This window comes from Eurosta solidaginis, chromosome 2, assembly GCF_040869045.1.
Source record: "Eurosta solidaginis isolate ZX-2024a chromosome 2, ASM4086904v1, whole genome shotgun sequence".
Lineage (NCBI taxonomy): Eukaryota > Metazoa > Arthropoda > Insecta > Diptera > Tephritidae > Eurosta > Eurosta solidaginis.
In genome coordinates this window covers 244,115,556-244,139,704 of record NC_090320.1, presented here as the reverse complement: position 1 = coordinate 244,139,704, position 24,149 = coordinate 244,115,556, and the positions used below count along the sequence as shown (strand labels likewise).

Here is a 24,149-nt window from a genome sequence, read left to right as displayed (position 1 = left end):
TTATATGGTCACATTAAACCTTCAGGCCATCCCTCCCTCCCCACTCCTAATTCCATGAGCTTGGGGTCGCCATAACCTCGTCTGTTAGTGAAACAGGATTCGCCACGGATAGGTGACGTTGACAATTGGGTTTGGAGAAGCTATAAATTGCGCTGGCAAGCTGAAAGGTATGCGCTACACAGCCCTTTGAATCTGCTATTTTAGTCGCCACTTACGACAGGCATACCTACCGCGGGTATATTCTGACCCCCTAACTCGCTGGGGGAATCGCGCTACTCGAACCCCTCGATACCCGGATATCTACATAGAGGTGTAGTCCAAAGTAGCACGCGTATGGCAAGAGTTATTCTCTATTTCATTTTTAAGCTGACAAGTTAAATGTTTAACATAACAGCCTTTAAATAACTTACTTTGTTTACTTGCCGCTTTGCGTCTTCTTAAACGAGCTGTGATAAGAAAAAAAAAAACAAGAGAAGTCGGTAAATTTTATAAAGATTATTCATACTAAACTGCTATTGCACATATTCACCTTGATTACTACCCTCTGTCCAACTAGCCAATCCATTTTTTAAAACGTTCTTCAATGTTTCGCATATATGTAAACGCATATTATCATATCTACGAAATGATTCATCACAATATCTACATTTGTAAGCAAGCCTACCAGAAGGTTCGCCCAGATGTAACATATAATGTTCGGCAATATTAACACGAGTACGTCTTGCTGTAATTCTACGAAAAATTTGTGGGCATTGTGTGCATTTTAGGTGACTAGTAGTATTATCTTTGTCACCTTCAGCTGGCGGCACTTCAATGAAGCCCAAATCTTGTGGTGTACAATGAGCAAACTTTTCATAAACATGCGCACGTAAACTTGTGTTTGTTCTAAATTCTTCACCACATTCTAAACAAAGAAAAGATGTTCTTTCATCGACTGTTCTTTCATGTTCCTGTATTAAGTGTTTACGTAAATACCATTGTGATGCAAATTCTTGATTACAATATGGACAAACAGTCAATTCTAGACTTTTCGTTGTTACATCAATTGTTTCGGCGTGTTGTGCACGTAAATGAAAATTCATACTTGAATGTGTTTTAGTCTTCCATTCGCATAATTTACATTTTAAATAATGACTATTGGGCATATGAGAAATTTCATGATCCAATAATTTGTTGAAGCTTGGTGTAGCTGTTTGAAAATCACACAATTTACATTTTGCACCACGTTCGTTATATTTAAATTGTAAATGTTCTGGTTTCTCTAGACGATGCATAAAGTTTAGATGTTTTTTCCAACAATGTGCTGAATTGAATTCAAATTCACACATTGGGCATTGTCTCATGATAAATTTTCCATAAATATACTGTGCACTCTTTATGTATGCTCTCTTCTTTACATCTAATTCTGGTCGTACCGGATATGAACGTTTGGCTTTAGGTTCACAATCAGCACTCATACTGTTTTCAGATTCTGTTTCATAAATTTCATCATTATCAACATTGAACTTGGCATAAACATCATTATCATCATCGTCATTTTCTGATAGCTCTGTTTTAAGTTTCATATTTATCAAAGGTTCATCTTCTTCAGTATTAGAATTAGAAACATCGTCATCTCCCGTTATGTTTTTATGAAGTTTAGCTTTTTTCCTTGGTTTATCTTCTTCACTATCCGTACTGGAATTAATACTATTATCAAGATTTTTTCTCAAGTCTGTTTGTGTTTTTAAATTTGCCAATGGTTCGCCTTCATCAGTATCAGTATTAGAATCAGAATAATCTTGATTTTCCATCAAGACAGTTTGAGGCTGTAACACCGTTGCAATTTCAGTGTCTGTATCTTCTTCATACGATGATTTTTCTTGAGATGACTCCGCCATTACGATGTTACGATTATTTTATATGATATGAATGTCTCAGTTGGCTGTGGTTGGCTTCTGGCCTCCAAAAAAGAAAGTAGTACGTAGTGTGGAAAGTATGACAAATTATGTCTCAAGTTGTCTCAATTAAAGTTTCTTGATGCAATTTAACCTGTTATTAATAACAAACACATTTAATTTTAAATTAGAATTAATTTGTTTATTATATGTAAGTGCTTTTGCTAAAAATTATATGATTTTCAAGTATGAATGAATTTCTACTACTTAGAGCATGTCCCTACCCTGGCCATCTACAAAGGGTTTATGGACTGTTATAAAATCGAGTCGCAATATAACTGGAATATTTATGGAATAATAAAGAGAATCGATAGTAACACATATTTTGGGTGCTTCCTGTTAAAGAATTTCTGAAATTCAATAGTTTACTGAATATCTTATGTGCGATCTTGAATCTTGATCCTAAAGTTCATAGATGGTGTTTTGTAACTAAATACAACAAAAACTTAAATAGGAGTTTCCAAACTTATCGGAAGCTGGCATTAACTAGAGCAATGTTGGCTTTTTTGGTGCTATAGTAGCGAAAGACAATTCCGCAAGAGTTACACACAACCCCACAACAGACACAACAACAACAACAATTTCGCAGGTTTGTGGTTATCGATATTAGTCCTTTAATTCGCAATGAAATGGACGTGCAGTATCAAATTGGGGTAAACTTTGTTGATTATTTTTAATTTTTTAATTTTAATTTATTTATCAGTCTACAAATTAAACAATCACACAGACCAAATTTACAGACACTTAATTTAAAGATATAATGTACGATATAAATAACATATGCAATATTTTAAAATAATACTTAAACAGTATTTAATTAAACGCTTGACAATTTCAAATTAAAAATTTGAAAGTAAGCAGAAGTTAAAACGTAGTAAATGAATTCTTGTAAGCATGGTATAAATATTACAAGGTAAAACCGGTGAGAGCCGAAGTGACGTTTAAAAAAATTTTAAAATTCTCACTGCTCTCACATTTTTATTTTTTTATTTTGGTGTTGTTTTCATAACAAAAATGTAACAAACTGTAATATATTTAGTAATTCTATACGACTGCATGACACTCTTAATATACTACCAAAAAAGGGGTATCAAAAGACGCGTTTTGGATCCAGGATCGCGAATCCGAAAGCGGAGGTAAAAAATGTTGGGTATGTCAAGAGATATTTGCAAAAGAAATTTTGAAAATTTTGATGTGGTTGTTGTAATTTTGATGATTTTGTGGTGCCCACAAAAAAAATTGTAAACATAAGTGTTTTCCGCGGATATAGTTTTGGTCTCCAAACCGGTGTTGAACCCACCCAATGTAATTTTTTATAAACGCGGCCAAAGGCCGCCAATGCAGAAAGGCGTTCTGCGCAAAAATACTATGGACCCCACCCCCGATTTCGGAGCAGTCCGGGGTCATTTTGCGGTTTTTCGTTAAAATCTTTTGAACCATCTAAAATTTTTATATTCCGCCTTCGGATTATTGTTGTCGAGGTCAATACGAGTCTTTTGACACCTCTCTCGGTATTTTTGGACGCGTATTACCGGTGTCCTTCTGTCGTATAGAATTACCATATATTTTTGCGTTCTAACAATTATATTATGATATTTTATCCAAAACGAATTTTTTATTGGTGGAAATAACCAGAAAATAAGAAATATCAACGGTCAACCGCATTCCAGAATTTGCAATTCAAGAATTGTTTGTGGTTTCCCGCAGAAGGAAGAATCAGGCCACGATCCCCTTCCGAGAAATTTTCTTCAACAAACCCAGAAAAACCCGACTTACCGCCAAGGTGTACGGACGAGATACACATCTACTAACAATAACAATTTCGTGTATATATCTGAAGAGATTAAGGTCTAGCTTTCCATCCAATTCGGAGGCTACTTATCGTGTATTCGTTTTTCTACGAACTGGTTCACCTAAATACATGTTTTGTGCCGACCCAAAAATTTATCTGCTAATTCGGACGAACTTTTGGTGCCAAGGTAATGCCGAGGGACAATCAATACCATTTATACAAATTTTCTTAAATATTTTTGATGGATAGGCCAACACACTAGCTCTACACTACGGCGTAAGACTTTGACAGTTCAGCCGGTAAATGCAGCCTCCACGAAATATCACGTTGGTGACTTGTTACGCAACGACCAGCATCTCCTAAACGGTTAAGCGCCAATTAAAAAAAAAAGGACCCAAACAAACCAAAGAATATCTCCAAGATCATTTTTTCCGCAATAGCGAGGACACTTGAGACTGGTGATCTCTTTTAAAGTGAAGTTTCAGCATATTTAAGGGTTAAAGACGTATCAACCAAGTGAAGAAGGATGAATGAAAAATCAATAGGGGTGGTCTCCAACATTCGTTCTTCTTTCCCTTCGCAAAAATAGCACGTGTTGAAGCATCCATTATATTGGTAACTCATTTTTTTCCATATACATAAAAACCGATTTCAAAACTTTTCGAAATATTTTTTCACTTATTTCATAAGCATTTTATTTTTTTGGTATTAAAAAAAATGAAAATGTCAAACCAACAATTTTTTTTAGTGTTTACTTTGGTTTGCCATTTCCACAAAGTTTAAGAGAGTGATTTTAAAATTTTTTTAAAAATCAAAAAACCATTATGGTCGCCATGAAGAGTAAATGGTTTTACCTGGTAATATTTATACCATGCTTGTAAGTATCTCAAAAAGACCTCACGCAGAGTACTCATATACATACATATAAAAATAATGACCAAGTTTCAATAACTGGTATTTTATATTTGAAATAGAGGGTTGAACAGTATTTTCGCGGTTTATCGTTCTTTGCTTCATTTCAAATTACAAATTACAAATTTAATGTGGTTAAATGAAATTTTTTAATACTAAAAAAGGAGTCACAGGCGTCAAAACTTTTACAGTGTTTATTAAAAATCATGGCATAAACATCGAAGTGGTTCGAGCATTTCATAATTCGATCTGCATGTAGCTACAAAAATTGAAATAAAATGTCTAGATGGTCTAATTGGAACATTAAACTTGATTTCACCAAGCAAAAATGGACTATTTATTTATTTATTTATTTATTAGTCCACAAATTTAACAATTAATCAGACTAAATATAGTACGGATTACAGATAAATTACAGAAGCATACAAACTGAACAAAATTATATTATAAAATATGTATATACATTATTAAATCAGTTGTCGGGATGACTTGTGATGCCGAGCAACGGGAATTGATTATTATTGAGATCGGAATGGACGTGATTTCGAGCAGCTGATATATATTTGACACATACCAAGTAGGGCTGCGATGTGTGGGAAGTTGGAAAGGACGTGATTCCAAGCCACCGGCCCAAAGTTACTGAAGCTGCTGATAAGACGTGATTTCGAGCAGCTGATGTATATTTGACACACAACAAGTAGGGCTGCGTTGTGTGGGAGGTTGGAAAGGACGTGATTTCAAGCCACCCACCAAGATCATTGCGTATTTAATGTAGTCAGCAGATATTTTTTTATTACGTAGAGTGTGTCACACGTATCAATGTTTTTGAAGTGCTTATTGAAGTTAGTACACAGACAACGAAGAGGTTCATGCATTTCAAAATTCGATCTGCATGTGCTTATATGAAGCAGTTGAAAATGTCTAGATGGTCGAAAGGGAACATTAAATAAAATTTCACCGAGCAGAAAAGGGCTATTTACCATCCCTCTAATAAGTTTTACTACAAATAACACACCTACCATCTCCCTACGACTCCGTAACGTAGTGAGCTTAATAAGTTTTAAACGGCAGGAGTAGGGAGGCAGAATCATTGAGGGGTCCCATCGTAAATCAGGAATTGCTTTTCAACCGACTCTAATTTGTCGCAGTGCGTCTGGTAACGAGGGTTCCAGATTATGTTGTTGTTGTTCTTGTAGCGATAAGATCGCCCCCCGAAGGCTTTGGAGAGTGTTATCGATGTGATTGTCCTTTGCCGGATACAGATCCGGTACGCTCCGGTACCACAGCACCATTAAGGTGCTAGCCCGACCATCTCGGGAACGATTCATGTGGACACATTAAACCTTCAGGCCCTCCCTCCCCACCCCCAAGTTCGATAAGGAGCTTGGTATCGCCAGAGCCTCGTCTGTTAGTGAAACAGGATTCGCCGCGGATAGGTGAGGTTGACAATTGGGTTTGGAAAGCTATATATTGCGCTGGCAACCTGAAGGGTTGCGCTACACACCCCTTGAATCTGGTATTTTAGTCGCCTCTTACGACAGGCATACCTACCGCGGGTATATTCTGACCCCCTAACCCGCTCGGTTCCAGATTATCGAAGCGTATTCTAATATTGGCCGCACCAAAGATATAAAGAGAGTTTTAGTAATATATGGATCATCGAATTCTTTAGACCATCGTTTGACGAACGCCAAAGTCCCTTTGGCTCTGTTCAAGCAACCTTCTATGTGCAATTTCAAGTCGAGTTTGGGGTCCATCGTAACCCCAAGGTATACACAACTTATGACTTGGTTTATTGTGTAATGATCAATCATATACTCGTAGGATTGGTATTATTTCCTTGTAAAGTACATTAACTTGCACTTCGGCAGGTTTAGTGACATTACATTTACACTACACCATTCGACTAGGCTATTCAGATATGATTGTAGATTTGATCTATCCACAGGTGAGCGGTTAGGCATAAGAAGTTTGGCAACATCAGCGTTGATTAGCGGCTTACAGTACTTCAAAACATTTGGAAGGTCGTTAATGAACAGCAGAAACAGCCCTCTTATTAGTTTCACAATAAATAAAACGCCAAGCATCTCCCTGCGGCTCTGTGACGTGGGTAACTGTAATAGTTTTAACCAGTTGCAGTAGAGGTGGAAGATTTTTTGAGGGATTCCATGGTACGTGTTTTAAAGCAGAAAGCAAAAATCGTTTCTGAACCGATTCCAGCTTTCAGAATGAACCTGATAACGCGAATTCCAAATTATTGAAACGTATTCCAAAATAGGCCTGACCAACGATATAAAGAGAGTTTTTGTAACGTATGGGTCATTGAATTTTTAAGACCAACGTTTAACGTAAGCCAAAGTACCTTTAGCCCTATTCACACAAGATTCAATATGAAATTTAAAATCCAGTTTTGGGTCCATTGTAACGCCTAAATCAATAAAGTTAGTGGCTTGCTTGATTAAATAATCGCCAATAGCATAATCATGGGATTGGAAGGACTTCCTTGTAAAACACATGAACTTACACTTCGGCAGGCTTAGTGACAAGGCGTTTACATTACACCAATCAACTAGATAATTCAGATCAGCCTGAAGACATGCCCTATCCAAGGGTGAGTGGATAGGCATTATAAGTTTCACATCATCAGCGTACATCAACGGCTTGCAGTGCCTCAAAACACTTGGAAGGTCGTTAATGAACTGCAGGAACAAAACTGGGCGACTGTGGCTGCCTTGTGGAACCCCAGAAGATACGTTTATCAAGCGAGACCAGCAATTATGAATATAACTCTTTGTTTTCCTTCCTTTAAATAAGAAGAAACCCAAGAGAGGAACAATGGAGGAAATCCTAACCGATCAAGTTTGAATAAAAGTATGGAATGAGAAACTTTATCAAAGGCCTTACTAAAATCAGTATAAATAACATCAGCTTCACAATTAGTCTTAAAACTGTTGGATACAAAGGTTGTAAACTCAAGCAAGTTGGACACCGTAGACTTCCCCTTGCAAAAGCCATGTTGTGAAAATTCAACTAATGAAGATACTCTAAAAGCAAGTTGTTTTGTGATAAGCGATTCAAGTAGCTTGGGAATAGTGTTGAGCTTAGCTATTCCTCTATAATTTATAACACACGTTCTACTTCCATTTTTATGCAGTGGTATTATGAATGATTCTTTCCACTTCTTAGGAAATATCCCTTGCTTCAGGGAGGCATTGAACAAACAGGCTAGAGGTCGATATAAGTATCGAGCATAAGATTTCAGCACAACTGACGGAATTTGATCCGGACCACCAGAGTAAGAAATTTTTAGACTTTCCAGGTGAGTTAAAACATCATCAGTACGTACAAATGGGATTACCTGGGAATTCAGGGGAGACAATTTGAAAGGATAATTCAATGGCGGGTAATCATAGGTATTTGAATAATTAGATTCGAAGAAATCCGCGAACATATTTGCAATTTCGAAGCTATCGTTGGAAATGAGATCATTCAGCTTCATTGTAGAAGGAAAAATTTTTATCTTCTTTTTCGAATTAACGAAGCTGAAAAACGACTATAACCGCACTGCGTTACACGCTTTACGTAACAAAATGCACCCCTGCGTGCAAGTGGCATCGCCGTCAGCTCTTGCTGAAAAGCAATGCCAATTGCACTCAGCAGTGGCAATAACATTCAGCGATGTAAAATGATGGCCGATGAGCTTGGCTGGAAAAACGAACCCGATGAGTTTCGTTTCGACAGTCAAGGTAACCGTCCAAGCCATAAGAACGCGCGAGGGATTAAAACTGAAAAAAGAAAAAGAAAAGTAAATTGAACTAAACTAAGTGGTGGTTGTGCGGTTGTAACTAAAAAGTTATAATGCTAGGTAACTGAGAGAAAAAAAACCTCAAATAAAAATTTAAAATCAAAATTTTATAATTGAAAATAATTAAACCTACAAAAATTACAAAAAGAAGCAAAATGAAATATTAATAAATTACAACAAAATACACATACAAAAAGAAAAAAGTTACAAAAAAAGTTTAAAATTAAAAAAATTTACAAAAAAAAACATAAAACCAAATAAAAATCCAAAAAAAAATATAAACATGCAAAAACTTTACAAAAAAAATATTAAAATTCCAAAAACTATACAAAAAAAAAGTTCTTTAAAAAAAAACTATGAAAATTACAAAAAAAATATAAAACTTATAAAAACCCTACAAAAAAATATATAACAATGCAAAAACCCTACAAAAAAAATTTAAAAACTAAAAACTACACAAAAACATTTTTTCTTTAAAAACAAAAAATTATAAAATCTACAAAAAAAATTTACAAAAATTTAGAAAAATCCCTACAAATATGTGGAAAATTACAAAAAAATCAAAAACGTTTAAAAATTACAAAAAATTATAAAATTGAGGAAAAAAAAACACTTTTACAAAATCTAAAAATCAAAAAAAAAAATTTCAAAATTAACACAAATGTACAAAATTTTGAAAAGTTTGAAAACAGAAATATTTTCGAATAACTATACTACTTGGTGGGAGTTCATGGTGGTGTTTGTGCCGGTGGCTAGTGCAGAAAAATTAGAAAAATAAAAGTACATAACAGAGAATATAATAAAAAGACTTAATATAATACAGAAATAATAAGATCATATAAACTATTATAATAAAACAACGAACTAAACGGCAGCAGAAATAATATACCCGTGGAAAGAAAAACAACAAAAACACACAAAATTAAAACACATAATTTGAAGACTGTACCAAAAATTTTTGGTTCTGTAAAAACGGCACTAGCCACGCCACTTATAACGGCCCTAGCCACGCTACCAGCATAGCGGCAAACCACCGTAAGCCCAAAAAGCAACAAACAAACACCTTGCATGGTACATAAGAGCGGTACATGGCAGAGCACAAGCGCAGCAGCTGCAGCAAAACAGCAACCGAAGCAGCAGTCCAGCAGCAGCAGCAACATAACGGCAAGCGAGCAAGCGGTATAGAAACAGCAGCAGTTGGTATGAAATAATTTTTGACTTACATAAATTATAATAAATAAATTAAACTTACATTTTTGTCAATTTCCTATGAACATTCTTATATTTTCTATCAAAAAAAATTATTTCATATTAACCTTTTTCCACTAAAAAATAATACATTTTAAATTATACTTCAAATTTTCAAAATTACCATTCTTATTATTAAACAAAAAAAAAAAAAAATTTTTATTTCCCGACGTATATGTAGCGACTTTCGCTCTACAATTGCGCATGTGATGTCAGCTTAATGGTCTAATTCAATGTAATACCTCAACAGCTGATTTAATTCGCCGTGCCCTTGACACTGAAAATTAAAATCACTGTTCGGTAGCTTAACTGCGTTCTCTCTTTCCTTTTTCGGCGAACATTCATCAGAGACGGACATAACTTTTAAGAAGCTACATTTTCCCCAGCAAAATGCAAATAAGTATTTGCATAATATAACCTAGCTGTGATCTTTTTTTATAACCAAATAAATACAATCAAATACCCTAACAATTGATTGATTTGACATCCGAACATTTGGTAAGTAGCAGAAACTGTTCCGCTACATTGGTGACCCCGACGAAGAATTGTTTCGCAAGCAGTAATTTTGCGACTTGCTATCATCATCGTTTGTGAAATCATCACATTGGCACCCGGTAAAGTGCACGTTACTACATATTTATGCATAACCACAAATTTGCACAATAATCGTAGGAAAAGCAACGCACATTTAATTTTGCCAATTTTCCCATCTCGATTTGATATTTTCCTTCTGCCCGAAGTACGTAAAAACTAACATGACTAATTCGGAGAACACTGCGCCTGAACTCAAACCTATATTTGCTCAATCTGTAGTGAGGCAAATTCAATTTAATCCTGATAAGCCATCTCTTTGGTTTGCCCAAATCGAAGCTCAATTTATTATTTTAAATGTTTCGAAAGAAGTAGACAAATTTTACCATGCAATTTCGGTAATTGACGGCCGCTACGCCGCAGAAGTGGAGGACATAATTGTCGCACCACCGTCGGTAAATCCATACTCGACCCTTAAAACGGCGCTAATAACGCGTTTTTCAAAATCCAAGGAGGCAAAGCTGCAACAATTACTGGATGGCGAAGCCATCGGCGACAGAACGCCTTCTCAATTTTTGCGCCACCTCAAATCCTTGGTAACCGGAGTTGGTGAAGACGTTATTAAAGCAAAGTGGTTATCAGCGCTCCCTAAAGACACGCGCGCCATGCTTGCACTACAAACCACCGGTTCGTTAGACGAGCTAGGTGCCAGCGCTGACAAATTGCACGAAATTCTTCAGAATAGGCAGACAGCTGCAATTTCCTCAAGTACTACGGACGTGAGTATGCAAATATCAGATTTAACTAAACAAGTGGCCGCTTTGACTACTACTATTAACAATCAACGGTCTAGGCGAAGCAGCCGAAAACAATACCAACCTCGACATAGGTCACGCAGTTTTTCAAAAGTTCGCAAACTAAATTCGAAAGGAATTTGCTATTACCACGAAAAGTTTGGTAAAGATGCTAAACGCTGTACTGAGGGCTGTAAGTTTTCGGGAAACGCGAAAGAGAATCACTAATGGCGGATAGTGATTCACTACCCGACTCTCGCCGCCTTTTTATTAAAGATCGCACCTCTGGTACGTCATATTTGGTGGACACAGGTTCCGATCTGTCCGTATTTCCTAGGTCGCGGTTGAGAACCCAATTACCTCCAGTCAACTACCAGCTCCACGCAGCAAATGGTACGGTGATTCAAACTTACGGCACCAAAATAATTTCATTAAATCTCGGCCTTAGACGCGAATTGACATGGAACTTTATCGTTGCGGATGTAACGAAACCCATTATCGGGGCAGATTTGTTGAGTCACTTTGACTTACTTGTCGACCTTAAGCGAAAATGTTTGCGTGATGGAGTTACAGGGTTTACATCGCCCGCGTTTTTTGCCAGCGCAACCGGCGCTTCATCGATTAAAGCAATCGACGGCGACACAATTTTTCACAGGTTGCTCAGTAGGTACCCTGAAATCACCAAACCTGATGGTGTCAATAAACCTAAGAAGCACGCTACACAGCACCATATTCAAACTACAGAAGGACCTCCAGTAACAAGCAAGGCTCGCCGACTTGCTCCAGATAAGCTTAACATCGCTCGCGAAGAGTTCAACAAAATGATAAAACTGGGTATTGCACGACCTTCAAATAGCCCCTGGTCATCAGCACTACATCTACAACCTAAACGTTCTGGCGAATGGCGACCTTGTGGAGACTACCGTGGTCTCAATGCTCGCACTGTTCCTGATAAGTACCCAGTACGCTACTTGGAAGATTTTACCGCAACCCTCAGTGGTAAAGAAATATTTTCTACTATCGATCTAGTACGTGCTTTCAACCAGATCCCAGTGGCACCGCAAGACATTTGCAAAATCGCCATTATTACACCTTTCGGGCTTTTCGAATTCCCTTACATGACGTTTGGACTTCGGAACGCCGCGCAAACCTTTCAAAGGTTCATCGACGAGGTGACACGCGATCTACCATATATTTTTTCTTATATTGACGACATACTCGTTGCGTCAAACAACGAGACGGATCATTTGAAACACCTAGAGACTTTATTTCAACGACTTCAAGATTATGGCCTTGTTATCAACCCTTCAAAATCTGTTTTTGGCAAGAGTGAAGTTCGTTTTCTGGGTCATACGGTAAATAGGCATGGCATCAAGCCATTAACTGAAAAGGTTGACGCTATTATTAATATCGAGCTACCTTCTACAATAAAATTTTTGCGAGGATTCCTTGGAACAATAAATTTTTACAGGAAGTTTATAAAGAATGCCGCAGAGATTCTTGCGCCACTTAACAAACTATTGGAAGGGCCGAACGTGAAAGGCTCCCAAAAAATTGACTGGACCGAGGAACGAAAAGCTGCATTTCAGCAAGCGAAAAGCGCTCTTGCAGAAGCCACCCTTTTAGCACACCCAAACGTAACAGCACAGTGGGCCATATTCACAGACGCATCAGACTACGGGGTAGGAGCAGTTTTGCAGCAACTTGTCGGTAAAAACTGGCAACCGTTAGCATTCTTCAGCAGAAAAATGCCGCCGTCTATTCAAAAGCTGTCAACGTACGACCGCGAGTTACATGCAGTTTACGAGGCGGTGAAGCACTTTCGTCATATTTTCGAAGGCCGTTCCGTCATCATTTATACGGATCACAAACCACTACAGCATGCGTTTCAGCAACGTACAGAGAGGGCTTCACCATGGCAGTTTAGAAGGCTGGATTTTATAGGCCAGTTCACGTCTGATATCAGACATCTCTCAGGGCGTGATAATACAGTAGCCGACACCCTTTCGCGTGTAGAAGCCATCTCACCTACCATTTCAATACGTCAGCTCGCAGATGCACAGCAGACAGACATAGAACTTCAACGTCTAATCAACAATTCCAACACCGCTTTAAACCTACAGAAGCTGCGTATTGAGGCAAACGAGCCTACATTATACTGCGACGTATCAACGGGTACTGTCAGACCCTACGTTCCTATGCCTTTGAGGAAAAGCATCTTTGATGCGCTTCACTCTCTCGCACACTCCGGAATCAAATCGTCCCAAAAACTCGTTAGTCAGCGCTACGCGTGGCCTTCGTTGAACAAAGATTGCCGTACGTGGGCCAAAGCGTGTATCAACTGCCAGCGCAACAAAATACAACGTCATGTGTTTTCGCCAATAGGAACCTTCCAACCGACTTCGCAACGCTTTGAACATATCCACATAGACTTGGTATCTCTGCCGTCGTCACGCGGTTTCAATCAGTGTCTAACTATAGTCGACCGCTTCACAAGATTTCCAGAAGCGGTGCCTTTGGAAAACGGAACCGCAGAGACAGTAGCACGCGAACTCATACGAAATTGGATTGCGAGATATGGAGTTCCCAGAAGAATTACCTCGGACCAAGGCCGGCAATTTGAATCCAAGCTATTTCAAACACTGTCGCAAGTTTTCGGAATCAAGCACCTAAGAACAACACCGTATCATCCACAATCCAATGGCTTAGTTGAACGTCTCCATAGACAACTTAAGTCAGCACTTTTATGCCACAACGAATCGTGGTACGACGCTCTACCCGTGGTATTACTTGGCCTTCGTGCGGCCTGGAAAGAGGACATAGCAACAACTCCTGCCGAACTTGTGTACGGTGAGCCGATACGCCTACCAGGTGAGTTTATCGCTCCATCTAACTCTAAAATTTCAACTAGCGAGCTCTTATGCTCCTTAAAGAACTTTTTCAAAACTTTGGCGCCCGCCGAGATGTCACGTCACGGCCAGCGCTCTACTTTTTATTTTAAGGAACTCGATACCTGCTCACACGTTTTAATACGAAACGACCACATCGAGATATCGTTCTCGCCACCCTACGAGGGACCTTTTCGAGTTATTTCACGCCATGATAAATATTTCATAGTGGATTATAAAGGAAAACATAACGCAATATCAGTTGACAGATTAAAGCCAGTTTATGTTGCAGATGAAAACATACAAATTTCAAACACATCCTCTCATACGTTGGCGTCGACTCAACACTCGGCAGTAGTTTCATTCAAAAAATAGTTACTTAACTATAAGCTTCATATTCTTGCTAAACATTATATTATCAAATCTAAACATTGTTTATTTTTCAAATCTTTGCATTGTCATCACATGATTAATTTATATTACTAAATATCACAAGATTTTTTTTTTTAAACAAGGGGAGTGTGTAGCGACTTTCGCTCTACAATTGCGCATGTGATGTCAGCTTAATGGTCTAATTCAATGTAATACCTCAACAGCTTGTTTTATTTGCCGTGCCCTTGACACTGAAAATTAAAATCACTGTTCGGTACCTTATACGCCAATTACACGGCACAAGTATCCTTGTGCCAATTACCAATTTGCACAAGGATTTGCCCGGTGTGTGCAGTGTTTGCGCTATTTGCGCAGAGAACTGCGCTAAAATCAAAACGATTTTGATATTTACGCATGCTGCAAAAATTGCACATGCTTTTTTCTTCGTGTGTGGTGAATGTTATAGAGTTTACCTGTGGTTTCTGATAACATAACATCGCTTAAAAATTTTATTATCGAAGGCGTAAAGACCATATCTAGCTTGTACCAGGAATTCAATAAAAGTGAAAAAGCGTAATTATAAATAAAATGGAAAATAAACGCTTCTGGTGCGAGTTTTTTGACTTGTATCGTGAATTACCAGCACTGTGGAAAATAAGGAGTGCTGATTACAGCAATAGAACGCTAAAAAGCTAAAATTCATGTTATTGCCACAATCTTTCGGTTCCATATATTTAGGTAAAATTTTCAAATGTCCTGCAGCATTTGTAGATGATAATGCGATCTTTTTTCTATTGCAGGTGAAACATTTGCTATCTACATTTGTGTGCATAACTGCACCACCTATTCTGTGGATGGTGTTACTGTTAAAGCCGATTTACAATCTAATACATTAAAACCCTGCGCCTAGCGAACACTGTTGGAAAATTAGATATTGTATGGCGCTCGAATCTTTGCGAAAAAGGACGTTTGCAAACGAGTCAATTGCAACGATTGGTATGTGCATATCAAGAACACTGAAATAGTTGATTCAATAACAATATTAATTTTACCATTGGTTTTATATTTCAGCTCTTTGAATACAAAGATGTACGCCTCGAAGTTATTGATGCACAAAATATTGTCAAAATAGGTGAAGCTTTTACGTTTGTTTGTCGTTTGACCAATACTGCAGAACGTCCAATGGATTTAGCCTTCAAATTAGAAACACAACTTGAATTCAATTGTGATTATAGTGGTGCTGCAGAGTTTTCAATTGGAAAATTAGCATCAGGTGAACAACGTGAATTTCCGCTTACGGTGTGTCCAGCGCGTTTGGGACTTATCAAAATTAGTCCGTTGCTACTAACAAATATACTACAAAAGGAACAGTATATTATAGAAAAAGTGGTTGATGTATTTGTTGTAGATACAGATTATCATGAAGATGAAGCATTCCAAGTTAATAAATTTGTACGTTACGATAATGCAAGGCCAAAGCAAATGGAGGAGCGTACGCTGCAGCTGCAAGTGGTTTGAGACAAGTTTTAAACGACATGTATAAGCTATTTATAAGGTGTTGATGTGTTTGGAGAAACATTTGAAATTGCTCGAAGTATTTCGTAGAGGAAATGTGTAAGCATTTAGCAAACATTAGAAAAGCTATTATTTGTATTTAATAGGTTTAAATAAAAATTTTACACTGTAAATTTAATCATAATTATCATACCGATGGATTTGTATCACTGCGTTCACTGAACTTTGGACATCTTTTTTTACTTGTTGGAAAGGGTTTCTTAAGTTCATCTCAAATTTTTTCTTCCATTCAATCGGGTGGTATAAATTTGCCCCCTAAAATAAGTTTTTGTTGTTGTAGCAATGTTTCGCCCCACCTAATAGCTGCGACCGATCACAAATTGTCATCAATATCCTCTAACGGGAGTCCAAGGAAACTTGCTGTTTCGACAGAGGTGGACCATAGTGAAAGGGGTGTTAGAGGCGTTGGTTCCACATTACAATTAAAGAGATGGTGCCATGTGGGGACACATTGCAAGCGGGGCATACATTTTGTATGTCGGGGTTGATTCTGGATATGTAAGAGTTTAACCTGTTACAGTATCCAGAACGAAGTTGAGCCAGAGTGACTCGTGTTTCCCTGGGGAGTATGCGTTCCTCTTCCACAAGTTTTGGGTACTGTTCCCTGAGTACTGGATCTAAACTGTTTTCAATTAGAAAAAAAGCTCAGATAACTTCGACTGCCTGCGCTAAAGCAATTTTATTTTTCCTTTTTATTTCTGTTACCATTGTGTACACCCGCCGGCGTATGATGCTATGGTAACTACTTCTGGTAGGGAAGGGAACTTGAGGTACTCATAATTAACCACTGGTTGGTTTTTCCAATACAGTACAAACGGGTCGACAGGGTCTACTATTTCACACGTCACGCCCTCTCGCCAAGGTTGCAGCCTCCGTTGTGAAATTCGGTCGGATTTTTGCAGAGGGAATAAAAGAGCCTTCGACCTTGGGAGAGCGACAAAAGGTGTTCGCCGTCGCATTTGGATGACTAATTTAACTTTCCTCCATATCAATAAACTTTGATTACTCCCCGCGACTAAATACTGACTTTGTATGTGTAAACAGCAACTAAAAGCTAAACAGCTATAGTTCATACATTTTTTTATTTTGACTCATAAATACAATTGTAAATACATATTATATTAGTTGCTTATTACTATTGGCATTTTTGTTTACGAGTTTATTATACACTTTATCTTGCCATGGAACCGTGCCAACAGAACTAAAATATATTCTAAATTTGTTTCTCATATGTTTTGCATTTGCGGATGCATTTCTAATTGCTGTGGAACTTAAAGAATCTAAGACATCTCCCTTTTCTTGCGATCCAGGGGTTTCGAAAGCTTCTGTGGTTTCCACATTTGAACAGGGCTCAGCAGTAAAATATGTTTCACATTTTTATTTACGCAAGAAGTTGTGCAAATAACAACACGCCAAAACAAATTTTGTGGATTTATCTGGCGAGAAATTTAAAGTATTCAAAAGGATTCTAAAACGCGAAACCAAGATTCCGAAAACATTTTCGACCAATCCACGTGCGCGATAGCCTATAATTAAATATTATATCACTCTTCTCGAGGGAGTTGTGGCTGAAAGGTTTCATTATATTTTCCATTAGTGGAAATGCGTCGTCAGCAACAAACACAAATGGCATTTTTTCATTATATCCTGGAAGCAATTCAGGTTTTGGTAGTCGTAATTTATTTTCTTTAAGCTGATTGAAAAACTTGGTTTGACTAAATAAACCAGCATCTGAAGCTCTTCCATTTGCACCAACATCGACCATCAAAAATTCATAATTTGCGTTTACTACAGCCATCATAATAATAGAGAAATGCTTTTTATAATTAAAGTAAAACGACCCCGACCCAGGTGGTTTTTTTATGTTAACGTGCTTGCCGTCAATCGCACCGATGCAGTGGAGAAAATTCCATGGCTGGTTAAAGGCGTTTGCTTCCATCTTCCACTCGTTTTCATTTGTTGGCAACTGTAAGATGATTGAAATGTACTAATTTTTTAAAATATGTAACAAATACCTTTATGTAGTCTTTTAGCTCTTCTATTATAGCATCACAAGTATCGCTTACAATCTTGCCGATAGCTTGTGGAGAAATTGCTGTAAGGAATTTTAGGTCCTCAAAACTATTGCCGATTGCCAAAAAACGCAATGTTAAAGTTAAACGATAACGCGCAGGAATAGCTTTCCTCATCACAGTGTCTCGTTTATTAATTCGATGCGCTACTTTAGACAAAAGTACTTCAAATGTTTCTTTATCCATTCTTACATAATTTTTAAAGTCACGTTGAGACGTAAACTCAAGTTCCCGAAGTAATTTTTTCTGTCCCAATACATTTCGTTTTTTATACCACAATTGTGACCAAATCCGTTTACCCTTTTGCTTTCTTTTCTTTCTTTTTAATGCAATCGAAAGAAGTAAAGCCGCACTTGCCTTCTTTATGCAATTAGAACACATGATTCGTTTGTTGCGCTAGTTAAAAAAATGAATATTGCGCAGTGTTTTTGAGCCGTGTATGTCAAAATTCTCCTTTGCACAAATTTCGTCGTTTTATATTTGCGCATGGCTTTTGTGTCGTGTATGGGCCGTATTAACTGCGTTCTCTCTTTCCTGTTTCGGCGAACATTCATCAGAGACGGACATAACTTTTAAGAAGCTACATTTTCCCCAGCTAAATGCAAATAAGTATTTGCATAATATAACCTAGCTGTGATCTTTTTTTATAACCAAATAAATACAATCAAATACGCTAACAATTGATTGATTTGGCATCCGAACATTTGGTAAGTAGCAGAAACTGTTCCGCTACATATACATACACATATATATGTGTGCAAAATGTGTGAAGGTAGGCACTGTGGGACAGGGTCGGACAAAAAACAGAAACTTTTTTTAATCATCATTAATGGCGTTGGTGGTTTTTGACTTGTATAACAACCGCTGAAATTAAATACATTTTTAAAAGTTTTAGAGTTTTAGTCCCACTCTGCCCCACAGTGGGCTCCATCAAAGAGGAAAAAATAACATTAAAAATATTTTTTTTGCATAAAACGGTGGTTCCGTAATTAACCAAAAAGATTTTTTTTGCGTAAACGGTGGTCCCGTAAACAACCAATGAAATTTCCGAGGATCTTCGTATTATAAATTTGAAAAGATGCGGTGCACCCGTATCTATAAAAATAAAACCATACAATTTTAATAAAAACGGTGCGTCCGTTATCAACAGCCAAGTCCTTTTACCAAAATAAAATATTTTCCTTTGAAAGAAATTTAAATTAAATTACTTCAATATACATTCAATTTATCATTAAATATTCAGTCTTTCATTAAATTGCCGAATAATTCTTTCAATTTCAAATCAACATTCAATTCAATTTCAATTTCTGTTAAATTTTCGTAAGCAATTTCTACAAATTCGACTTTAATCAGTTTAAATATTTCTCCTTTGCTTCTTACTACATATGTTCCTTAGAAACCAAAAAGTGGTTCCCAGAATTTCAGAGCAAGACTCAGATTCCGAAAATTCAGATAGTAATTCCAAAAATTCAGATTCCAATTCCAAAAATTTTAATTCCGAAAGTTCCGATTCCGATAATCTTGATTTTAAAAGCCCAGTTTCTGAAGGCTCAACCACATATTCGCCCAGTACAATCAAAAACCTTGTTGTTAGACTTTCTTTGTCCGGAGAATTTCACGGATTCGAGGAATTGCCCGAAACAAATATTTCAAATCCTTCTAATTCCGATATAAATATGGCGACTCCTGAAGAAAAAAGAACGTTTATCGGCATATGTGCTGGTATTATGCGTGAAAATTATAGCGGTGAGCCCCTAGGTCTCGAATCTTTTATTACTAAAATTGAGTTAATCGAACAATTTGTCGAGGAAAATTTGACTGACATTTGTATTTCATATATTAAATCCAAACTCGATGGTAAAGCTCGAGAAGCGATACCAACTCAAGTACTTTCAGTTAACGATATAAAACTAGCACTACGTAACCGTATAAAACCCGACAACTCCAAAGTTGTGGCCGGAAAAATTGCAGCTTTGCAAGTTAATAATAATAATTATACCGATTTTGCAAAACGCGTTGAGGAATTGTCTGATGCTTTAGAGCGTTCGCTCATTATCGAAGGGATTACTCAGACCAAAGCCCGTGAAATGGCCATCGAGCAAACAGTTAACGTTTGCCGATTGAACGCAAAAACCAGTTTAGTAAAATCAATCCTTGCTTCAACCAATTTTTCTGATCCCAAGGACAATAGTCGTACTAGCAATAATAGCGGTTCTAACACTTCCAATAATAGAGCTAGAAATTCAAGCGTTCGGGCTTTAAACAGGGAAGCCCCTCAGGAGCGAACACTGAGGGAGGACGAGACAAATTACTAACTGATTCAGCTCACAATTTTTCTTCTAAAAACGTTTATTGTCTTAACTTAAATTATTCCGATTTTATACAAATAAATATTACTGGTTCTAACAAATTTTGTACATTTCTAGTCGATACACAAGCCGACATTTCGTTAATTAAAATTTCTTCTCTTAATAAAAATGTGTCAATTAATAACAATGATACAATTAATATTACCGGAGTAACTACAGATGCAGTTTCTACATTAGGTACTTTTACAACTAACTTACACTTTTCAAATTTTTATATCAAACATACGTTGCACGTGGTAGGCAATGATTTCAACATTCCATCAGATGGAATACTTGGTAAGGATTTCCTGAAAACAAATAAATGCGATATCAGCTATGCAACAAATTGCATTTCCTTCTGGATAGGCAATGAAAAGATCGCACTTCCCATCCATCACGGAATGGAAGCGATACATTTGTTATTCCACCTCGTTGCGAAGTTTATAGAATTTTTGCCTTGGAAAAAGACTCAGAACCACTTTTCGTGGATTCTCAAGAGATTTCTGACGGTGTTTTCACAGCGAAATGTATATTTGATACTAGTAATCCGACCATTAAGGTAATAAATACCACAAATAGCGTAAAATACGTAAACAATTGCAACATTCAAACCGAAAAACTCTAATTATAACGTTTATAAAATCAATAAACCAGTAAAACAAGATAGTCGTATCAAAGAACTTAAAAGCATTTTAGAAAAACAAATACCTAATTATGCTGAAAATAAGCTTATTAACTTATGTTTACAATATTCCGATATTTTTGCGCTAGACAATGATAAAATGACAATAAACAATTTTTATGAACAAAAACTAAGACTAAACGACACGACGCCAGTATACATTAAAAATTACCGCCTACCGTATTCGCAGCGCGAGGAAATAAATAAACAGGTTAATAAATTATTGGAAAACGATCTGATCGAAAATAGTTGTTCAAATTATAACAGTCCCTTGATTTTGGTACCGAAAAAAGACCTAAATGGCCAAAAATCGTATAGAATGTGCGTTGACTTTAGGGCTGTAAATAAAAAGTTAATTGCCGACAAATTTCCTTTGGCACGTGTAGACGATATTTTAGATAACCTTGGCCGTGCGAAATTCTTTTCTACATTAGATCTTTTTTCGGGTTTTCACCAAATCCCACTTCACAAAGATTCAAGAGACATAACATCTTTTAGTACTGACCGCGGAGCTTTTCGATGGAAGGTTTTACCATTTGGTCTAAACGTAGCTCCAATTTCATTTTCAAGAATGATGTCAATTGCATTTTCTGGTATTTCACCCAACCAAGCCTTTATGTATGTAGACGATATAATAGTAATTGGATGTAGCGAAGCACATCATCTCAATAATCTAAAAAATGTTTTCGAAACTTGTAGGAAGTTCAACTTGCGACTTAATCCAAAAAAGTGTAATTTTCTTAGACCTGAAGTAACTTTCTTAGGGCATAAATGCTCAGCAAATGGTTTGCTACCAGACGATTCAAAAATTGAAGCAATTAAAAGGTATCCCAAGCCACGCGATAAAGACGCTGTACGAAGATTCGTGGCATTTGCAAATTATTAAGGAGATTCATTCCAAATTTCGCTTCTTTAGCAGCTCCATTGAATCGTTTGAGTAGAAAGAAGGTTGAATTTAATTGGGATACGGCATGTGAGTTAGCTTTCGAAAAACTAAGAAAAAGTCTGATTTCTCCAAAACTTTTACAATATCCAGATTTCACCAAAGAATTTTTAATTACGGTTGATGCTTCAAAGTTAGGTTGTGGTGCGATACTGAGTCAAAATCATAATGGTAACGACTTTCCAATTTGTTTTGCTTCAAAATCCTTTAGCAAATCAGAACAAAATAAAGCAATAATAGAATTAGAACCTTTGACAATATATTTTGCAATAAAACAATTTCGTCCATATATTTATGGCACTCACTTCAAAGTTAAATCAGATCATCGTCCACTAGTTTATCTATTTAATATGAAAGACCCGTCGTCGAAACTTTCCAGAATCCGTTTGGAATTGTCCGAATATAATTTTACCATAGAATATATTAAAGGAAAATCTAACGTAGGTGCAGACGCATTATCGCGAATTTCAATTCAAGAACTTAAAAAGTCCAATAATCAAATTTTAGCGGTACAGAAGAGGTCTATGACGAAACGTCACGAACAATTACAACAATCGGCTGAAGACATAAACGAAGAAAATGTCATATTACAGGTATTCGACAAGTTTTCATATAATTTTTCCAAGAAAATCCATAGGATAAAAAGCCAAATATGTCATGACAACGATAATAATAAAATCAATTTAAAAATATATGCGCATTTAAAACATAAAAAACTCTAGTTACTTAATATTGTGTGTACTAACAAAATAATGCAATTAGATGAATTACTTTTGAAGCTTGAAAAAGAAGCTGGTAAACACAACATTAAGAAAGCAGAATGGCAAAAAGATGATCAAATATTTAAATATTTTTCTATTTCAAATTTTAAAAATACAGGAAATTCAATTTTAAAAAATTTAAAAATACTATTAATAGAACCTGTCGAAACAGTTACAGACAACGACAGGAAACTTAAATTAATGGAAATTTACCACAATGACCCGATAGCAGGAGGTTACTGCGAAAATAAAAAGCTTTACGCAAAAATACGTATAAAATATTATTGGAAAGGTATGACCCGTGACATTGCCAAATACGTCAAAAATTGCAAAAAATGCCTTTTAAATAAAGTCAAGCCAAAAACCAAAGAAAATTTGGTGCTTACACCAACACCCTGCAAACCTTTCGATGTCGTAGTTGTAGATACAATATGACCTTTGCCTGAGTCGAATAATGGAAATAGGTTCGCGATTACCATTATGTGCGACTTTAGCAAATACCTAGTTACCATATCAATCCCTGATAAGACAGCAAAAACAATTGCAACATCCATTTTTGAAGGTTTCATCCTCATTTATGGCATAATGAAATCAATTAAAACCGATTTAGGAACCGAATATAAAAACGAAATTTTCTCTGAATTAACTAAACTCCTAAAAATCGAACATAATTTTTCTACAGCTTACCATCATGAAACCCTAGGTACAATTGAAAGAAATCGTCGGGTATTTAATGAATATTTACGAGCTTTTCTAAATGATAACTTCCCCGAATGGGACATTTATTTAAAATATTTTACATTTTTGCATAATACAACTCCTAATACAGTTTTTGATAATGGACTTACTCCATACGAATTAGTATTCGGTAGAAATGTTACCTTACCAAATGAAGTTCAAAAGGAACAAATCGATCCAATTTACAATGTTGAAAGTTATGCAAAAGAAGTAAAATATAGACTACAAAAAACGCATAAATTAGCAAAAGATTTAATTAATAAACATAAAATTAAAAATAAGGATCTTTATGATAAGAGGGCGCGTCCGTTAGCTATTAATATAAACGATAAGGTAGTAATACAAAAAGAACCTAGAAATAAGCATGAAAGCATTTACCAAGACCATATATAGTCACAAAAATTGATGGAGTTAATGTTACGGTTTTTGATGAAGTAAATAAAAAGGAAAAAACCGTTCACAAAAACCGAATCAATAAGGTAAATTAAAATTTTTTTTCTCATACAAATTTACAAACTAGCTTGTAACTAATTTTAAATTTTCATTACTTTGTTATTAAAGCATGAAATATCAAATTAAAATTTATATTAATATTAATATACAAAAACAAAAAAATTTTTCAATTTGCATGTAAATAAAATCAAAAATTAATATGCACGCACTATTTGTAATAAATATATAATACAATAATTTAGTGCAATAGAAATTAGAAAACAAATTACATGTAAGTAATTAAATTAATATTAACTAA

General features: G+C 36.2%; 2 protein-coding genes across 3 annotated transcripts in view; one reads left to right on the top strand and one right to left on the bottom strand.

The window, feature by feature from the left end:
* The window catches only part of LOC137240763 (zinc finger protein Xfin-like), an 81,080-nt gene that overhangs the window by 37,592 nt on the left and 19,339 nt on the right, over positions 1-24,149 (bottom strand). For both annotated transcript variants that reach the window (XM_067767444.1, XM_067767445.1), the window contains exons 2-3: positions 530-2,031; positions 411-446 (exon numbers count right to left, since the gene is read on the bottom strand). In XM_067767444.1, coding sequence (XP_067623545.1) covers positions 411-446; positions 530-1,880 — 1,387 coding nt within the window. In that variant the 5' untranslated portion in view covers positions 1,881-2,031. The remainder of the gene's footprint in view (positions 1-410; positions 447-529; positions 2,032-24,149) is intronic.
* Positions 8,464-24,149, top strand: part of Atxn7 (Ataxin 7) — a 108,177-nt gene continuing 92,491 nt past the window's right edge. Inside the window, exon 1 of the mRNA XM_067767442.1 lies at positions 8,464-9,646. The gene's annotated coding sequence lies outside the window, so the exon portion shown is untranslated. The remainder of the gene's footprint in view (positions 9,647-24,149) is intronic.